This window comes from Sparus aurata, chromosome 7, assembly GCF_900880675.1.
Source record: "Sparus aurata chromosome 7, fSpaAur1.1, whole genome shotgun sequence".
Taxonomy (NCBI): Eukaryota; Metazoa; Chordata; class Actinopteri; order Spariformes; family Sparidae; genus Sparus; species Sparus aurata.
This window is the reverse complement of record NC_044193.1, coordinates 33,045,557-33,065,624: the sequence shown is the minus strand read 5'-3', so window position 1 is coordinate 33,065,624 and position 20,068 is coordinate 33,045,557. Positions and strand designations below refer to the sequence as shown.

The 20,068-nt window shown below is 40.3% G+C and overlaps 1 protein-coding gene across 1 annotated transcript in view; it reads left to right on the top strand.

Moving 5' to 3' along the window:
• The first annotated feature begins 273 nt into the window (after positions 1–273).
• plch2a (phospholipase C, eta 2a) overlaps positions 274–20,068 on the top strand; it is a 203,539-nt gene continuing 183,744 nt past the window's right edge. The window contains exon 1 of the mRNA XM_030422800.1: positions 274–616. Within this exon, the coding sequence (XP_030278660.1) occupies positions 592–616 (25 nt within the window). The 5' untranslated portion in view covers positions 274–591. The remainder of the gene's footprint in view (positions 617–20,068) is intronic.

Here is a 20,068-nt window from a genome sequence, read left to right as displayed (position 1 = left end):
AGAGAGAGAGAGAGATGGAGACTGAGAGAGACAGAGAGAGACAAAGAGAGACAGAGAGAAAGAGAGAGAGAGAGATTAAAGCCCCATTGAAAAACATAGAGAGAGAGAGAAAGAGAGAGAGATAGTGAGAGAGAGACAGACAGACAGAGATATATAGAGAGAAAGAGAGAGATAGGGAGACAAAGAGAGACACATAGAGAAAGAGAGAGAGAGACAGACAGGCAAAGATAGAGAGAGAGAAAGAGAGAGAGAGAGAGAGAGAGATAGGGAGAGAGAGAGAGAGAGAGACAGAGAGTGAGAGAAAGACAGAGAGGGACAAAGAGACAGACATACAGGCAGAGCAGAGGCAGAGTTAGGTTAGGGGAGGTGAGGTGAGGTGAAGAAGACTTATTGTACGGAGAGATGGAAAATGAGAAAGGGCAGAAAAAGAGGAAAATTAGGTTAGCAGCATCACGGCAGAGAGACATCCACACAGACAGAGGAGACAGACAGGAGAGAGAAAGCAGGAGGTAGAGAGAGCCTGGCAGTGCAGTACTCCCTGCACTCGGTCTCTTTGGTGTCAGTTGCTTTAGCGACTCGGCAGCGAGCAGCATGGAGCTGGAGCCTCAGAGATTCAGTGAGTAACACATTAACTCCCCTCTCACTACTATCCTCTTTTTTCTGCTGCTGGTTTTCTTTATTCCTTTTCAGACTGTACTATATCATTTTTTATTTCATTTGGAATGGTTTCATTAGAAGGGTTTTATTGTGGTTATGGTTTTATTGGTTTGCTGATATTGTGTGCTTCATTAATTCACTTGGATTATCAGTGTTCTCCACCTGTGATAGAATGGATGTGGTGTATGATTAACATAGATTTTGACTGGATAAAACTGGCTGTCTGGTGGAATTGAACCAGAGCTGATTCTGATTAGACATTTTATTAGCTGCATGTACATATTCCTTCATCAATGTTCATATTAATATCAACATTTGAGAATGTAAGTGTTTTGCTTTTTACTTAAATTGTATAAATCTGACAAAACAGATTTGTTGGCAGAAAATGGGCAAAATTGAAGACATTCATATGCACTGGTTTTACCAGCCATTAGTTAGACAATACACCATGATTGTCTATTCGTAGTACTTTAAGTATTATGTTTTATAAACAAGAATGAAACCTACTTAAAATACCTGTTTATTTAAAAGTGTCTGCCTTCGGTCTTATCAGCCCTTGTGCAGGTCATCATGTCTGTCATATCTCTTTCCACCCTTGTTTATTGTAGCTTGGGGTTGAGGAGGAGGTTCTCAATCTGCTCATTGGTTTTGGTGTGTGAGGGTTTTTTTTTTTTTTTGCCGGTTGCTCAAGAATGTTGTGCTTGCCCTCCATGGATGTCAATTTATATTTGAATCAGAGACGAGTCACATTTGAGCAGTCATTCTTAATCATTTTTGTCATTCCCAAGATCCAAATACAAATGAAATACTAGAAATAAATATGAATAATGAATAACAGGGAAGAACTCATTACAGTACCTACATCCCTTCAAACACCTTAACACATCGGCAGCATCTTATCAAAACCCACATTTACAAGGTGCAAGGAGCAAAAAATTAAAGTTGTCTTTTACACAATCTATTTTGATTTATTTTTCCTCTCTGCGAGTCGGTCATGCTGTGCTAATTTGCATTTCCAGTAGTTCTGTGAGTGCACCGAGTTGTGCCGAGTCGAGAGGGAATGGACCATCTTTAGAGCAGGCCTGAAGTGTACCCGCCCAGCCTCCAAGCGGGCTGCAGTGACATCTCACACATATCCCCCTTCTCACCTTCAAACAGGCACGTGTTGTGAGACTCAACTCATTTCTGTGCAAGAGCCCAGAAAGACAGACATGTTCTCTGTGTTCAGCTCCCTGTCATTTTGTAGCTTCCAACTGAATGTCTTTGGTTTCCCTCCCGCGTCCCTGTTTCTGCGTGAAGAAGTCTGCTGCATTTTATAGTTTCGTCATGTTCGCTCTCAGCTGCCTCAGGAGTTGTGTTAAGTGCTGGTGAAAACCCACTGATTATGCTGCTTCATAGTAAAAGCTTTATAATATTCAAATAACCGGCAAATTTTACTGCTATACAGACAAAGACATTCATTTAACAGTTTGTGTACAACAAGCTGTGTTCAGTGCTAAATGAATCTCTGCAGCAAACTGGGGTCTTATGTATCAGACCTGATTGTTATTTTAGTGGTGTAAACCACTTTGATTTGTGATGCTTCTAATGGTTTTCCAATAGTTTTTATTATCTCTTGTTGGAATTTTGGCATTAATCTCATCTCTTACCCCTCTAAAAGGAGACATTTGATACTCTGGGCTTTGGGTTTAGACTAGAAAATGTTTACATGTTCATCTGATGTCGCAACAACACATCAGTTTTCTCATACAGCATTGTATTCACCTCTGTCCGAGATGCTCTGATTCCGATCCATTGTCTTAAAGACCCGCCTCCCAGTGGCGGTTCTAGACCAGTTTTAATAGGGGGGGCAGGTTGGGGCCGGCTTTTTTGTTAGGGGGCACATACAACCCGGAAAAAAGGATAAATCCCTCATTCAGACAAAGCAGTGTTTACAATGTCAGCAATTTTGATTGGGTAGTAAACTGCTGAGACACTTTATTTCTGCCTTTCCCTTCAGAACAAAATCATTGCAAGAAATCTGTCATTGTATTATTAATGCAGACTCCCTGTCAGGGGGGCCACAGGGGGGTCCAGACTTACGGGGGCACTGGCCCCTGTTGGCCCCCCCCCCTAGAACCGCCCCTGCCGCCTCCTGAAAAGGTCAAATCCAAACTGATCTAAGTTAGACAGTGTGGAGTGTTTGCTTGCAACTTTTGGTCGAGTCATCTCTCATGAAATAGATGTGCAAAGTATTTATTTTTTTAAACAATATTTTTTATTGAAGTTTCAAGTGCATATCAAACTCTATGTCGAATGTACAAACTTTTTCATTTATATCCACCTTGAATAGCCACTCATTCACACAGACAAAGAAAAAGAATAAATAAAATGGACAGTGACAACAGACATCAAACTAATGGAGTACAATAAATAAATGAGAATAAGATGGAGCAAAATAATTATAATAAAATAAAATAAAATAAAATAAAAGGCAGGATCATTTCATAACCTGTTATTCAGTCAGTGTTGTGTGTTTCACTGGTCAGGAATGACATAAATGATTCCCAAATACAAGCAAACTCCTCCTGTTTACCTTTAACAATGTATGTCAATCTCTCCACTCCAAGACAAGTCATCAACTCCTTCTTCCATATTGCCAGTGATGGTGGTTCTACATTTTTCCAATATAGTGCAATCACTCTCCTTGCATGGAGAAGTCCAAAGTCAATCATTTTCGAGTGCTTCGTTGTTCTGATGGAGTCCTTGGGGTATATTCCAAGTATACAGATTGTTGACGTCAAAGGAATGTTACACTTAACCATCCGTGATAAACATTTAACTACATTTTCCCAGAATACCAAAATCTTAGAGCATTCCCATAGGCAGTGAATGAAGTTTCCCTTTTCAGTCAGACATTTAACACAAACATAAGGGATGTTAGGGGAGATATGGTGAAGTTTTGCAGGGGTTATATAAACCCTCATTAACCACTTATACTGAATCAATTTGAATCTCGTGTTAATTGAATTCTTTTGTGCTTTTAAACATGCTCTTCCCCAATCTTCTTCACTAATATCTTCTTGTGTGTCTGTTCTCCAAGCATTTAATTTATCTGATGCTGATTCTGTTGAGTACTCCGCTAAGAGGTTATAGAATCTAGATATGTATTTTGTGCAAAGTATTTTTGTATTTTGTCTTTGTTGCATTAGCATTTTAATCAGTGATTCATGTAAGGGGAACTTAAAGCGAAACTCTCGCCCAAAATGCAACCTAGGCTCTTTTTGTGAATTTACCCAAGTTAAACCTTCGTGTAAAAGCATAAGGGCACTTTCAAGATTGACCATATTTTCGTTTTCAGGTCGAACTCATTTTCACTGGGAGTGCTACGGGTACTTTTACGATGACATCAAAATTTCTATTTTTAAAACACTAAGAAGGATCGACACAACATGAAACTTTGCTCGTAGTATCACCAGGGTCTCTACACATGAACATTGTTTGTGTACACACAGTTTACTAAAAAAGTTTTTGAACAACTCACGTTAGCAGTTGCTTGTTCCGCTCACCGCCGTCCTGCCAGCCAGAAGTATCGATTTCCGAATGCAATGTAACATGGAGGAGAGTTCAGAATGGCTGTATGTTGAGTTACTTTGAGGGGACTGCAAAATACACTGTTATACAAGCTGTACACTGAGTACTTTACATTGTATCAAAGTGTAATTTCTTCAGTGTTGTCCCATGAAAAGATATAATAAAATATTTGCAGAAATGTGAGGGGTGTACTCACTTTTGTGAGATACTGTATATTGGCATGCACAGACCTGTTGGAATGGCATTCATTTACCATATATCTTAATTACCAATATGACAGGCTGTCAGTATCTCACACCCTTGTTTAATTTTTTTTTACATTACATTTGATTTATATATCTGACATATCTGTACAGTAAGTGCATTCAAAACATGAGAATTTTAGGAGAATTATTATTGTTATTTTTTGTATTTTTTTTTATAGATGGCAGTATGTAGGATGAGTTGGAGTCTCACAGAGTTAGGTGTATTCTGGTGCTATGGCAAGGTGAACAGACTGGGGTTGGATGTTGTCTAACAAAGCACATTTAATAAAACTTGTCAACAGTTGTTCTGAACTATGGTTGCACATCTCACTAGGCAGATAGACAGTCACACTTAGTACTATAGTGGCACTTGGGGTGAACCATCAGAAATTTAAGAGTGGCCCAAATGTATTTCCAAAATAAAACACTCTACCAATTAAAGAGCAATGACTTGAAGATAAGAACAAACTGATGGAGTTTTGGACCAGGCTACTTGACGTTTGTTTGAAAGCATGGAGGTGGAGGGGAAGAAGAGCACAGCTGTGAATGACTGGTAATGTCTGGCATCACTGAGAAGCTTGATTTGATATGATGTTGGTGTGAGAGAGCTTTGATATTAGATGACACTAAAGAGAGAGAATAAATGAGTAAATGAAGACATTTATGCATTAACGTAGAAATGATTAGATGTTTTTTAGAAAACATGGAAGAATAAAGCTGTGGAGGTGGAATTTCCAAATACTGCGAGGATATAGAACAATTGCAGCATTAAAGACGTGGACCATCAGAGGCGGGGTCAGGAAGTGGTAGCATGTGTTGTCATGGCAGTGATGTACGACACCTCTGTGGGTTGGGAAAGAGCAGTGAACTCAACTTTCAAACAGAATTTGTGAAATGCACAAACACACAGCAGCCTGCTTGTCACATTCCCCAGTGACAGCAGCATTAACGACAGATGTGAAGAGCAAGCATCCTGTTAAAATAAGAAAATATATATATGTCTGAGAAAGACTTTCTGCTTGGGAATCAAACATGCAACATATGCAGTTCCACTACCGCATATTACATCATAGCTGGCGACACTATCCAAGCTGAACCCTAAAGAACAGCCACACTGGCTCCATGCAGCGATGGAATGATACATCAGTCGTAACTCGGTGAACAAGATTTCATGAAGCTTGAGAAAAATGCTGTCATTTCCGTCTTTACTAACAGCATTGTCTGGAAATCAGTTCTCTTCCTCAGCTGTTCTGGTGGTAGACCATGACACAGCCTTATCATTAATGTCTTATTTTAAGGAAACAGTAAAATAATTGCATTTTGTGATGTGTTTGTTGGAGTGTTATAAGATGGTACAAGTTTGCGTGCTTTCAGTTTGTGTAACAAAAAAACCCGGTTTGCCTTGGTGCCATCCGGCAAGAGATACAGAAGTATGTTGGCCTGGACAAAACAATTCCTATCTGATGGGGATGCTTTTACATCAAGAGCCTTGAATGGGTTGAATGCAATACAAGATTAGAGATTGAACAGACTATAGACTAACAGGCTCGGCACCACTTGGCGATGCCTCGGCCTGCCCAGTTGTCCTCTTGGATCCACACACAATACATATATTATATTTCTTATCAGATATTCTGTCAATGCAAATTGTAAATTGTGATTTTGTTGTTCTGTTCTGTACATGCAACATCTATGGCATGTCTGTCCTGGGAGTGGGACTCCAATCGATGTCGTTCACTGTACAGATTGTAAAGCCTGCTGAGGCGATGTGTTTGTGATTTTGGGCTATATAAATAAAATTAATTGGATCTGATTTAAATTAAGTCAACGGCTTCACTGACAGCTCCACAGTATGCACAACGCATTTTACAGTGGAATGCTTCAGCAACTACATGAACATGGAGCATATGCTTTGTCTCTCCTCCTGACAGATCGGCTATCCTGTTGCTGAACGCCCACTTTTAAATGTTCAAAACAGGGGAGGGTCCAGAGAATTTTCTGGTGGGGGGCACAGAGGGTAAAAACAATTAATCTGGGGGGGCCGCCCAAACTTAACAAAAATAAAAGTTGCCCACTTCAATATGGGCGATCCCTTCAATTTATATTGAACAGTTACACACTGTTTGTTTTCATCTTGCTTTTCTTGGCCACATTAAATCTGCTGGGTGTACTCTTACCAAGTGGTAACACACAGAACACCAGCATGTTTGCTGTACAGAGTTAGCAAGAAGTTAGTGCTTCTAGCTCTGTACAGTGAACATAGCAGTGTTCTGTATAGTAATCAGTTTTAAGCATCATTTAAATTCTTACAATGTAACAACAATATCCTTTAATTAAACTCAGTGTTCAGTGTAGTTATCAGTTTTAATAAGACTAAGCACAATCATCACAATGACATTTAGAACAGTAACAGCAGAACAGCTTTGTACAGTAAACATGTGAGTTCACTTCAGTGATCCCAGTGATTCCCACAGCCAATGTCTGAAAAATATTTGCATGCCTGTAGATTCTGGATTTTTTTAAATCAGGAAGAAGAATTAAGTTCGTTTTAAGGGTTTAACATTTTATTTAACTTTTTAAACGTTGAGTTGGTTCATTAAGCAATGACAACACCAAAGTAACATTTAGATTGTCAAGCTTTATCCTTTTAAATATATTGAGGGACAACTACATTTCAGCAGGCAAGTAATACAAAACAGTAATTCACATGTTGCTGGTGATAGCATTTTTAATAACCATGGGGACCTTTCGGTGTGGCAAAAGTAGGATGAACTGGGAGGTTCCTGTTGGTGCTGGAGCTGCTGGAGCTGTCATCTGACTCAGCATCATCATCACCAGGGGCAGTCCTCTCCTTTTGTGCATCTGAAAGTATTGATTGACACAGTCAACACTTCCATAATTCTATTTTTAACAGAACATACATGATTGTTAATAATAAATAGCATGAATTGCAAATATTTAAATACACAATTTTTAGTGCATAGTGCCAGTTTAGTAATGTGATTAAAAGAAGTTATTTAAATTGCTTAATTCACTGAATAACTGTAAAACCGTGCAGAACACCACATTACACGTTTTAAAGCATTTCCCTACTACCTGCATTTTCACCTGGAGGTCCATGAGGGCTGGTCTGGCCCTGGAGATGTTGGCCTGTGTTAGCTGCATGGCTGCATTCAGCCTGACTACTCTCACACTCCTGCTGGTCATCTGCACTCTGCCTGCTAATTTTCTTCTTTGTGAAGTAATTGGAGATATCTCCCTGCCTCCGTTTCATACTGTAGTCTACATTCAAAAGGTGTCCACAAACACATGAAAAGCAACATGTTATTTGTACTGTACCAACATCACAGTGGCAACATTGATATGATACTCTGTTGTTGACTGTTAATTCATGTCACAAAATCTTTTTTTTCTCCGTCTTCCTCGTCATCGTTTTAAGAATATTTGCGTCCACACGGATCCACTGAAAACGACCGAAAACGCTGTAGTTCATATTCCAGCCTATAGGTGGCGCTTGACATTCACCAAAAACGGAGAAGAAGACACGGAGCATGCGCGTTAAGCTTGCGCACTGTAAACAGACAGTAGACGGAGAAACCGAACACAAAAAGAAGAAGATGAAAATGGCTACTGCAAGGAAACCAGAATCATTTGTGTGGACCGTTAATGAGGTCGAACTGCTGCTGCAACTCACACTCAACTACAAGGCGAGTAAGTTGCAAGAAAGGCTCAATATCTTCTGCGGCACGAACACGAGCATGTAGTCCACCATTGTTGTTGTTGTTGTTATGAGACGTCGCGGGGTGGGGCAATGGCGTCATCGTTTTGGAAAGTATGCGGATTCGCCGTCCACATTAAAACGGGAGGGCTGCGTTTTCGGATTTCTCCACCCTGAGACCCGTTTTCAAAAAAGCGTTTTCAGGATCCGTATGGACGGTCAGCCAAAACGATGCAATACATGTGCGTTTTCGCTAAAGAGCGTTGTCGTCTGGACGGGGCCTTAGTGCAATGATTGATTATTACCCCGAGTCAATGACCATTGGGGGGGCACACGGGATGGCCAATCTGATTACAGGGGGGGCGGGTGCCCCCCGTGCCACCATGGAAGCCCCGCCTCTGGGAGATAAGATTCAAACTGAAAATTGAGGAGGGAGAGAGAGTACTGCTGCTGATCTCATGGAAATCATTGTCTCTGTCGCAGTGTCTTTCACCCTCTGTGCCTTTTGTTTTGGTCCTCACAGCAGCAGAAAACACTTTGAAGCGTCTTCATCAGCTTACTGAACAGTGCAGTAGGTTGAAAATGTTTCTGGTCATTCAGTGCAGCCATCATGACCTGCTCCTTATCCATCTGTTAAAAGAATGAATTTTTAGGCTTGGAAATAATTGCTTTTGTAATAAAATGTGTGCTCACGCTGCATTAAAGAAGCCCTTAATACGCTATGATTGGGAAAACACTAATCTACGCCTCTCCTTCCCTGTGTTGTGTTTTGTTGACTGAATTTGGTTTGACTTGGCTCGGTGTAGCACGTTTCTCTTGGCAGCAGTGTCTGTTCCAACAGCCAGCTTTCACAGTGATCCTGAGAGAAGTTAGTAAATAGAGATGGAGGCTGTGTATGCTGGCTGTAGGATAGAAAGACAGTGCAAGCTTCCACTAAAGTCAGGGATCTGACTGCCGGCGGCAGCTCTGTTGACACACCAGCAAATTCTTGACAGGTGGCACGCTGCAGTGCGTCTAACAGCAGACTAACAGACAGCTTGCTCAGCCTCCAAGACAAGCTTTTCAAGCATTTAAATGTCCTTAAATGAGAAATAAACTCTGTCAGAGGCAGATGGAGACGATTGTTTTGTGCAATATTGTGATGGATTGGAAATAAATGGCACCCACTTGTAACAGCTGAAGGTCACATGGGAGGGAGCTGCCACATGGTTTGAAAGCTGTGTGTTTCCTGTCAGTTTGTGACTGGAAGGATGGCTGCAGGGATGTTTGTGAAGGCGCAATCTGTATGTGTGTCTTGGGCGAAGAGCAGAGTTCATCTCAGATTGATTCAGACTGCATTTTAGGCAAACAGCTAACCACCATGAGAAAAACATCCCCAAAAGCGCCTTCAGTTATCCTCCGCTCCCTGCAGAAAGTTTTACAGAGCTAGCTGTGATGATACAGGAGTTCTCCAACAGACCAGGGCTCGTTATCTCTCCCTGTGATCCATCAGACAGCAGAGAAAATGCTAAACAGGCAAATAGGTGCTTACAGCTCAGGCACTTTGTTATTTTTTTCATTCTTTCAGTTTTAAGATTCCAGTGAAGTGGAAAAGTAGGTTCTGCGTGTGGGTTTTACACTGACACAAAATCTGCCTCTACAACTCTTTGATGCTACTCTTACGTAACACAGAGAATTCTACTGATGTCTGCTCAGCAGCATGAAATGATCTGGATTTTAGTGTGCAGCACCTGACATGTTCATGTCATGTCGGGGGTTTTCTTTCTTTTCTCAATATATTTCGTTCATGTATCCTTTTCCCTTCTTCTTTGTTTCACACTTGTTTTTGGCAGATGTGAGTATTTTAGGAATCTAAGCTCTGTAGTTACATTGACACAAAAACAAGACAGGAACAGAAGTCTGCAGGGGGAGAATCATTCCTTTAGTTTTAAGGCAGAGGGCTGCACTGCTATTAGGAAACTGACATATAACTGTGTTAACCCCTAATCGGCACTCATTATAATGCTTGGTAATAATACTTAACCATCTTTAAATACATTGTGCCATTATCATCTAAAATAGTCACACTTCCACAGAGCATAATCATCACAGTTACTGAGCTGGGTGTGGGTTTGATTTATTGTTACAAACTAAACTTTTCATATGAAAAATTGATATTTTCTCCATAAGTTACACTGTCTCACTTTAAAAGCTGTTGTGATATCAGACCCTAGCAGCAGCGGTGGACCTGTATCAATGGCATCTTGATAAATCCATTCATTTACCATGACCTTTAAATGGCTGCAGCAGCTTCTATAAACCTGGTATTATAAAAACTATTAATTGATTAAAATGTCATATTATAATTATAGTTCACCCTTTCTTACTGTTGTATGTGTAGTACACAGTTATTTGTGGTGGGAAAAAGGTTTTGCTGCAAAGTAGATTTTGTAAGTACTTTAATACTGTGCTTAAGTAAACTATTGGAGACAAAAATTGTACCTTTTCATTTATTTGATAACTTTAGTTACTCTGCAGATTGCACGCTGCACCAGTGCCAAAGTAGTGCATTTCTATATTAATTTATTTTATTAGCAATCAGAAAGAAAAGCCCAACTGATTCCGATAATCAGAAAATATTGGATCTGATAATCAGCCAAAGTCAATAATCGGTGGACCCATAGTATACAGTATATACTGTACATACATGTATACTTTAATTTATACCACTGATACTTAAGTACGTTTGATATCAGATACTTGTAATAGCAATATTTTAACTAGTTCTAAGTTAATATTATCTCTTTTTTCAATTATTACTTTTTGGTACCTTTTACAACACTGATTATATGTATTCATACATTAGTAGATTCCTTGTAATGAGAACAAGAACACTGTGGAGTTTCATAGGAATGTCTTTGTAAGTGAATCAGTAACAGACACTGGAGAGAGTTTAATTCAGTCAGCTACTGAGAACATAAAGAAACTGCTAATACTGCTATGTACAGTGGCACTGGGCATTTGTACAAAAGGACATGTGAGATGGTTAATGCTCTTGATTATAAAATGGATCTGGCAACAAGCATTGGCTCTAAAATATGAACTTTTGACAGAGTATTAATTAAATGCTTCTCCCCAGAGAGAGGGTGGAAAGAGAGGGGGAGTGTGCCCATATGGACAGAAGTGCAGACATGATGCAAAAACCTTCTGAGCCCAATGTAGGAAGTGTTTGGACCACACCGTAGACTGGATTCTCTATAACAGACAGACATGGGTCCAAAGGGTCCAGGGCCCAACATGGGTTGAATGAGCATTAGTAGGTCCATGTGTGTAAATGGCTGTATCCTCACCGTGACCTTTATAATCTATACAGTAATCTGGTCTTGTGATGCATCTCTTACTGCTGTCCAGGTGCCCTCCTTCTTCCTCTACTTGGGGACCTTCAGAAAGATTAAATGTCTCTAAAGTTTTATCATTGTGGGGCTGCCGCTGACTGTCCACACACTCTACAAGGTTCGCTATCAGGACAAGTGTTTTGTTTCCTTTTGTTTCATTTCTCTTGTTTTGTTATGGCAGCAAATATTTTGCTTTAGTCGCCTCAAAACGTAGAGTGCAAACAATGGATTTTAAGTTATGTGCATATAAAGTGGCTCTCCTCTGGGACCAAAAGTACTAAATAAAAGCCCCGCAATCACACTGAGAACCGAACATCTCCAGACTGCCATCAGACTGCTGTCATTAGAGAAATACCGTCACTGTGGGAGCCTCTGTTTGTGCTCTGTGTGTTGTACTCAGGGAAAGAGAGAATTCTTAGGAGAAACACATTGCAAACTGTGAAGCTCGAGGGGCAGTGAAGCAGTCGGTGGCAGAGCAGTGACAGCAGGGAGGGGATTGGGTTCAACTTTCCTTTCCCTATCACAACACATTTCAACAGGCTTACAGTGCACATGTAATAACACTCTGCTGGCCAACCGGTGTCATAAACGTCACCTCATTCCGACCCATAATGCTCCTCTGTGAGGCACCAAATGTGACAATGTGTGCAACGGAGAGGTGCATTATGCCCCCAATTTTCATCAAAAATTAGTGGTGTCTACAGGACTACATACAGCATCCCACGCTGCCCTTCCATATTCTTGACCCATCTAAAAAGTATTTTTAGAACAACACATAAATAACAAGTAATTATGGGCCTCATTTACTAATGGAACTTTTCAAAAATCAATGATAAAAATCTAAAAGTGTACCTACATTTTTGGATGGCATTCTTATGACATGTTAACCTTCTGCGCACCACCAGACTACAGAGCAGCTTCTCTCCTCAGACTGTCAGACTGCTTAACACATCCTCAACACTTCAAACTTTAATCTGGTAACCTTCCATGCCCATGATGGATAGCACAACAGATATTGTAAATCTTTATGATTTTTGAGCCGTTTATTGTTTGCAAGATCATTTGAGAATTACAGTTGAATTACAGAGGTGGACCAGGTCTGTTCCAAGCGGGGTTAGTTGGTGACTATCAGGAGGCTGTTGAATGTTCACCTTAATATCCAGTTGCTGCCTGTCATTATCATCTGGGTTATTTTAAACATGTATGATGTTTGATGAAGTTCGACCATCCACACCCCAAACCGTTAAGAGAACTGGCATAGCTTTCAACTGAATGACAAATAGTGTCTCTTCTGTCTTGTCTTGTCTGATATACCTAGACAATGTAGAGGGCAGAACTGTCCAATGTTCTATGGAAGACAGTGCAGTCCATTATACCCTGTTGGGTCCCATGGTCACTTGCCAAAGAACTTACATTTTGAGATCAAAATTTTAAGTTTCTCACAAGCAAAAACTGTTTCCTTGGCTGCACCTCAGAGTTTGATTTATGCATACATAGTCATTCCAGTAGCACAAGGTTATATGTGATGGAAGCATTCACAGCTCCATTAATTAGGATAAACTCTAGATACGACTTAGCAACAGGAGATAAACCAGTCTACACACCTCACAGAGCCCTTCGGCTCAGCTATCAGCGAGAAAGCTGATGGTATGCTAGCCAGATTCAAAGTCAGTTGACATACTGAAAGACTACACCCAGTGTTGGAAATATAGAAGATATTCAGATTTTTTCATTTAATTTATTTCCAACGTCCATGTGTAGGTGGAGGTTGATGCTGATGTCACTCATTTAGATATAGGCTAGAGCGCAATAATGTTGAATGGTGAACAGTTTTTCTGGAACTACTTTAGTATATCCATTGTTGTCAGTTTATCAGGACTTAATCAACACCCTGCAGCCAATCAGAATTGAGGATTCATCTTAACCATTAGCCTAATTTAAAATATATTGATATTATTTTCCCCACTCACTGCTGTGTTTGTCTCCATGGGGTGTGGAGCCATGACACCAAACATCACTAGTTTATATCCTCTACATACGAACAGCAGAATATGGTCAAGTCCAGGTTAGCTGACAATTTGATATTCAATATGATACCTTTTAGTATTGAACAATGATGATATTCAAAAATACCTGAAATTTAGAATTTTCAGTATGGGTAAACTTTTGTGTGCCTGTTACACTGAATGAATAAACAATGAAGCCATTTTGGACACACACAGTCACTGTACCTGCAAAAACCCAGTGTTGTTCAGTTGAGGTGATGTGTTGTGTATCAAGTTTCTGGAGGTTTTGTAAGTTCAGAAAGTATTTTGTGTGATAAAAGAATATTACAACTATACTGTAGATACTCAGTGTCCTTTCACTATGATGTTTTAAATGAAATCAAATGAGAATCAAGGACTTACGGCATAGCAGCTCAACTATCCTCTTTTTAAGTGAATGCCTTAAACAAAAGTCCTCGGAAAAACTAAAGTTAGCAAAATGATCAGCCAGAAGCAGAATGATTTGACTAAAAATATACTGTAATGAGCTTAATAAGCCTGGATACAAAACAAAAATCCCTTGCCAAGTCTGTTATGTTATTGCAGAGCTTTTTCCTTCCCCACTCCCTAATTGCCAACTTGTGATATGTGACCTGCGGTGTGTGCAATGATCCAAACATCACTGCAAATTGACGAGACTGAATTCATGGTGGGCTCTATTCACAAACTGTGTCACAGCTTTAATTGCCGGGGCCGTGGCACGGTGGTGGGCCGCTGGAGTTTATTAGCGAGCAGACAGTCCTCTGCGCTAACATCAAGCCCCGCCTCATCCCCCCGCTATTCCTCTACCCTTCTGCTGCCCTAGAGAACTCTCAGCTAAGGTCCAAAATGAATTCAGGCAGAGATCTGCTACTCAGAGAGGACTGGCTCTCCCCAGGCAACCAGGAGGTAGACTTAATTGGGAAGTCTGTCGGCAAGAATACAAAACGTTCACTGGATTCTGCACCAACAAACCTAAAGTTTTGGACACAAGTGACCACCACAAAGTTATATAATGCCATCAGAACAATATCTAACTACTTTACTCTTCTGCAGAAGTCATGGAAAAAGTCAAAAGATCACAGTCTAAACCACAGAGGCTGCATGGTCATTAACTAATGAAACAAGATGCTGAACAAACAAAACAAACCAGCTGATGAATTTACCATCTCTGATGCAGAAGAAAGTTTTTATTTCTACGAATTTCTTCTCAATCCAGTTTTTCATTTTATTATATTTCATCAAGGATCAGAGTGTTGGTTGTTTGTGGTGGCTCAAAATGAAATGGCACGCTGCAGTGCCAGAATGACCAGGTAGAGGTCCCTGGGGCAGAAATGAGGTGAAGGCCTGATTTACCCTGTTTTGTGCACAATAAATGCTGCTAATGTAGGTTTCTGCACGCTATCTGTGATATGATGCAACTTTATATTTCCTAAGGCTGGGTTTTGTTTGTTGCGACAATGCTGTGCTTCTGTTCTGGTTAGGGAAATATCATGTGCGATATTAGAATATACAGTGTCTTATTTACAAGATTGGATACTTACCTTTTTTTTCACTTTTTAATTGTTCTGCAGTGGTATACATTAATTACAAAATATTATTTTACAATCAAATTACCCTAAATAATTGTGAATACAGTGTGTTTATCAGAGCTTTATTCAACAACAGCATAGACCTTCCCTCATTAACTTGACCAACATGACATTGGACTGGGGTCTCCCCCATCAACCCCCATTTACATAATCACTCCTCCCCATCCTGGACTTCCTCGGTGAGGGGGGGGGGGGGGGGCCTCTCTCTCCCTTCGCCTTTATAGGTGAGCTGACCCCCTTGAACCACGAAAAGGTCAGGACAGTGCTAGTGGTAGGAAATGTCACTATGTCCTTTGAGACCAGCTAAATGAAATGAAATCAAGCAGTGCTTCCTGTGATGTAGGCTGAGGTTAAATAGCAGCTCTGCACTTTATAGACAGAAATGTAAGGTGTAGCGTGTGCATGTAAGCAATACTTCATTTAGATGTGAGAATCCGATGTATAATGCCGCATGGGCCTGAGACCAACACTTTGTTCACTCTGCCTGCTTGTGTAGTGCGTGGCGTCTGTGTTGTTGAGCTCTTTGTGTCCACACAGGCAGTGTTGCTGCTGCAGCAAGGCTCCTGCGTGCTCTATCTGTTTACATGGAGTTTGCCTTTCATAATTATCAATACATATGATGATGTGATTTTCCTTTACCCTGCTGAAAGAGCGATAAAGAGGGAGGGACAAAGAGAGGGAGGGAGGGATAGAAGAAAATATCTGACCTGGTCAGTTCCAACGTTTGGCCATGCTCAAGCATTGCTCATGCAGCCAGTGTGTTTGGCCGGTAAAACCTGAATCTGGGCAAAACTCACGTCTCTGAGACCTTTTTGCCAAATTCTGAACTCCCCATTTAAGCAAAGCATTGGTTACTCTTGTGTGTCATAATCTTAATGCATTTTACAATGAATAATGGAATGCGCAACATTGGCCAGGCTCCCGTTAAGTACATTTGTGGGGTTGTACTCTTGGCAAATCATTGCTAGAGGGGAATATTTAGGCACATCATTGGGAAAAGAAAAACTAAACAAAAATCATTTGATTCTGAGTATCCTGAGATCATGCTGGATTTTCAGATGAAAAGGGGCTGCATTAGTGGAGAGTGTTGCTCCAGGTACTCTCAGACAATGAAATATGAGGAAGTAGAGTTTGACTAACAGATCCATGAGTCTCAAAACACTGCACAGAGGTTCATAATACTCACAGTTGGCTGCTGGAGCGAGAAGTGTTTGGGTACACAGTTCTGAGCTATATCACACTTGACACTATCCGCTACCTCTTTTCACTTCCAACCTTATCCTGTGCACTCTCACCCCCCTCCTGGATGCTCCATCCCCTCCCCTCCCTGGTCGTCATGGTTACCTATGACACCGTCCTCAGTTAGCTCCAGTTGCTGTGATCAGAGAGCGTCCTGTTTCCAGCAGCACTTTAACCGTCAGCCTGCACAGCGGGGAGACTACGACATGTGCTGTAGAACAGGGAAAGGTGTTTTACCTGTCTCACAAGATTACACTGCGTTTGCATCACTGAAGGTGTCAAATGGCAAGATGCAAGCTTCTGATGAAACGGTGTGAAGCACTTTCAGCTCTGGCCTCATTCAAAGTGTGCCATAAGGGTGAAAGTAAAGTTAGTTGTCCTCATACAGCGTAAAAGAGCATTACTACTGTTGTGTGAGTTAATCCTCTGTTTTCTTAAATACATCATGGAGATTAGATCTCCATGATTTATTTATTTCTCCAGGATTTTTTACAAGAATAAACACATGCACCCTACAGCATAAGCATACATAAAACTGAAGGATGCAGTTGAGAATTATTATCTATCTATAAATACAAATAACCTCTGTCTGTCTGTCTGTCTGTGTGTGTGTGTGTGTGTGTGTGTGTGTGTGTATGTGTGTGTTCCTCAAATATCTCTGCGGATCAGGATCAGACTGACCTGAGAGTTTCAACATGGCTGCTGCGTGGTTCAAGGGTGTGCTATTTCGCATTTGTTTGGACTGTAATGATACCGTTAATAAATTATTTCATAAATGCTTTACAAATTCCACGAGCATTGTCCACCGGAGCAACCACAGTCACGTGCGCACCAGAGCCAATCAATGCACACCGTGGCCACGCGCGCACCAGAGCCAATCACTGCAGAGCCCACCGCGACCCCCCACCTTAAGAAACAAGCAGATTTATACCAATAGCGGCGCGAGCTGGACCGGGATTTTGCCGGCGGTCCGGTCCCGTTCTGTTCTGTTCTGTGCATCTAAACTGACTGTTGTGGATTAATGAGATTAAACGAGTCCGGACCGAGTCTGTTCGGGTCTGAGGAGATCCGGAGACGCGCGGACAACAAAGTGGAATCGGAATCTGTGGATGTTTGTGTGTAGCTAGCTAGCGGCTAGCGACGGACCGGAAGCATCGGCACGTCCAAAACCGGACCTAGGGTAAATAATGTCCGCCACGCTTTTTCGCGAACATCGCCGTCACGTTTGCTTTGTGTCTGGTGCAGGAAGAAACGGTAAAAACAGGCTTTTGTCACGAAAGTGTCCAAGCAGCAAGTTTGGTTGTTGAGGAACAGGAAGTTGTGGGAGGGACCTAGGTGGATGATTGACATGCAACGACGGTCGGTGTGTGTGAGAGTTGAGAGATTTGTGACATTTAGCGTGTTTGGAGTGTGTAGTTAGTGTGTTATGTAGTGTTTGGTGTAGTGTGTTTAGTGAGTAGTGGAGTCGTTTTTTTGTTTAATGAGTCAGAATAATGAGGAGAAGCTGAATGTGGAGCAGGCAGTCCCGCTATTTATTCAGCTGGAAGGAGCTCAGGCAGAGCTGAACATTGCCTGCATTTAAATGTAAATAGTTACATATAACTTTGTAAATTGTTTAAATGTATGCACAAATTTAGATAAACAACAATTTATATTTGCATTATAAGTAAAAAAAATAAAATAAAAATAAAATGGTTTGTTAAACATATTTGTGGTTTTCACAGTAAAAAATCTAACTTTTTCTACTCGGATTTCATGTTTTTTGTGTGTGATTTTAGGTACATTGTGTTAATACAGTATGTCAAAATAAAAAAAAATAACTGTACAGTCACACATGTGAGGTTGTGCTGAAAATAATGACACCAAGTAAATAGCTTTTAAGATGAAATATAAAGGCAAAATCAAAATTATAGCTGCTGCGCAGCCATGGGTCTGGTCCGGGCTTTTTTTTTTTGGCAAAATTAGGCAATTCTGAGCAACAAACAGGAGAATAGGAAGACAAGACAGTTGACAACAATGTTCACTTTGGACAACTTGAGGCTTGGACTCACAACTTCTGAAACCAAAGACTGTCATCTATTGCTCTGAGCTAATTGGCAAGTGGCATTATAACAGTGGCTTGACAAATTGATTAAGCCATTCACTGTTGTGCAGGCAGATTTGAAACCACTGTAAAAAATTCAGTTATCAAGACAAAAATCTGAAAATACACATATTGCAGCATGGAGATGTTGGTAATTTGTTTTTAAAAATGATTAATTTGCTCTATAAGTGAATAACTAATGTTTAAAAATGCTGCTTGCATTGACTGCAATTATTCACATGAGAGCAGAATTCAAAATGTTCTCAAAAATTCCGTTTTTTAGGTAAAATTCTGATATTTGTCAAACATCATCTACAATGACTCTAAAAAATGTTCAATTTTTTCATGAACATTGAAGATTTATTTATCTATCTATTTATTTGCAGGTAGGCTATATGTTTACAGTAGTGTTCACAGTCAACCATTTTCATGCACTGTAGGCAAAAATTGTGGGAGGTCTTCATACGTTTTACAGTAAAAAAAAAAAAACAGAGTGATGGACTTCATAATTTTTAATAGGTTTAAATGTACAAAAGTTTCTTTAGTACTGGGGCTACAGTTTGATGAAAGTGTGAAGTTCTAGCAGGTTGATTTGTTATGAATTTTCAAAGTTTTAACTTTAGACGCTTGCTGTAGTGCCACCATCAGGACTATTGGCTTGGGTTTACAGCTGAAGTAATCTGGCATGAGACTGGACCTTTATGCAAAATTTGGTTAGCTTTCACCCATGGTCCTGTCCAAGCTATTTGTTTTTATTTAATTTAGAGGCTTGCTGTGATGCCACCATCAGGACAATTGCTTTGTGTGTCATGTTGAGGACATCTGACATTTTGATCTGTCATCATCCTCATCATCACCCTTGCTGGGTCTCAAACACACAACCCTTAACACCAAGAACCAACTCCTAACTCGCTGAGCTAATTGGCTGGAAGTGAGACCAGCTGTGTAGCTGCATTTGTCGACTCAGGGACTCACTGTCCAGGCAGCTGTTGTCAAGGAAGATTTCAAAAATGGTCAAAATGTCAGAAATTCTGTTACCTAAACAAAAATCTGATAATACAGAAATTGCATCTTGACAGCATGGAAATGTTGGCGATTTGTTTTTAACTCTAAGTGTTTTGCTTCATAAGAGAAAATCTGAAATGCCAGTCTTACATTGACTCCAGTTGTTCCCATGAGAGCAGAATTCAAAATGTTCTCAAAAATTCAGTATTTGAGATAAAATTCTGACATTTGCCAAACTTCATCAACCATGACTCCAAAATATTCTAAAATTTTTTCAGGAAGATTGAAAATGTATTTAGCAAGAATTTGATAGTATATGTTTACAGTACTGTTTACGGTCAAACATTTTGATGCACTGTAGGATAATTTTTGATAAATAAAAAATCCGAGAAACAAGTTTTGTGGAGGGCGGTCTGAAGATGCTCTCTAGCAAGTTTGGTGACAATTGAGCAAAAATTGTGGGAGGAGATAGGTTTTAGAAGTTTTACAGGTTTTGAAAAAAACTGAGTGATTGACTTCATAATTTGTAATGAGTTTAAGTGGACTAAAGTTTCAGCA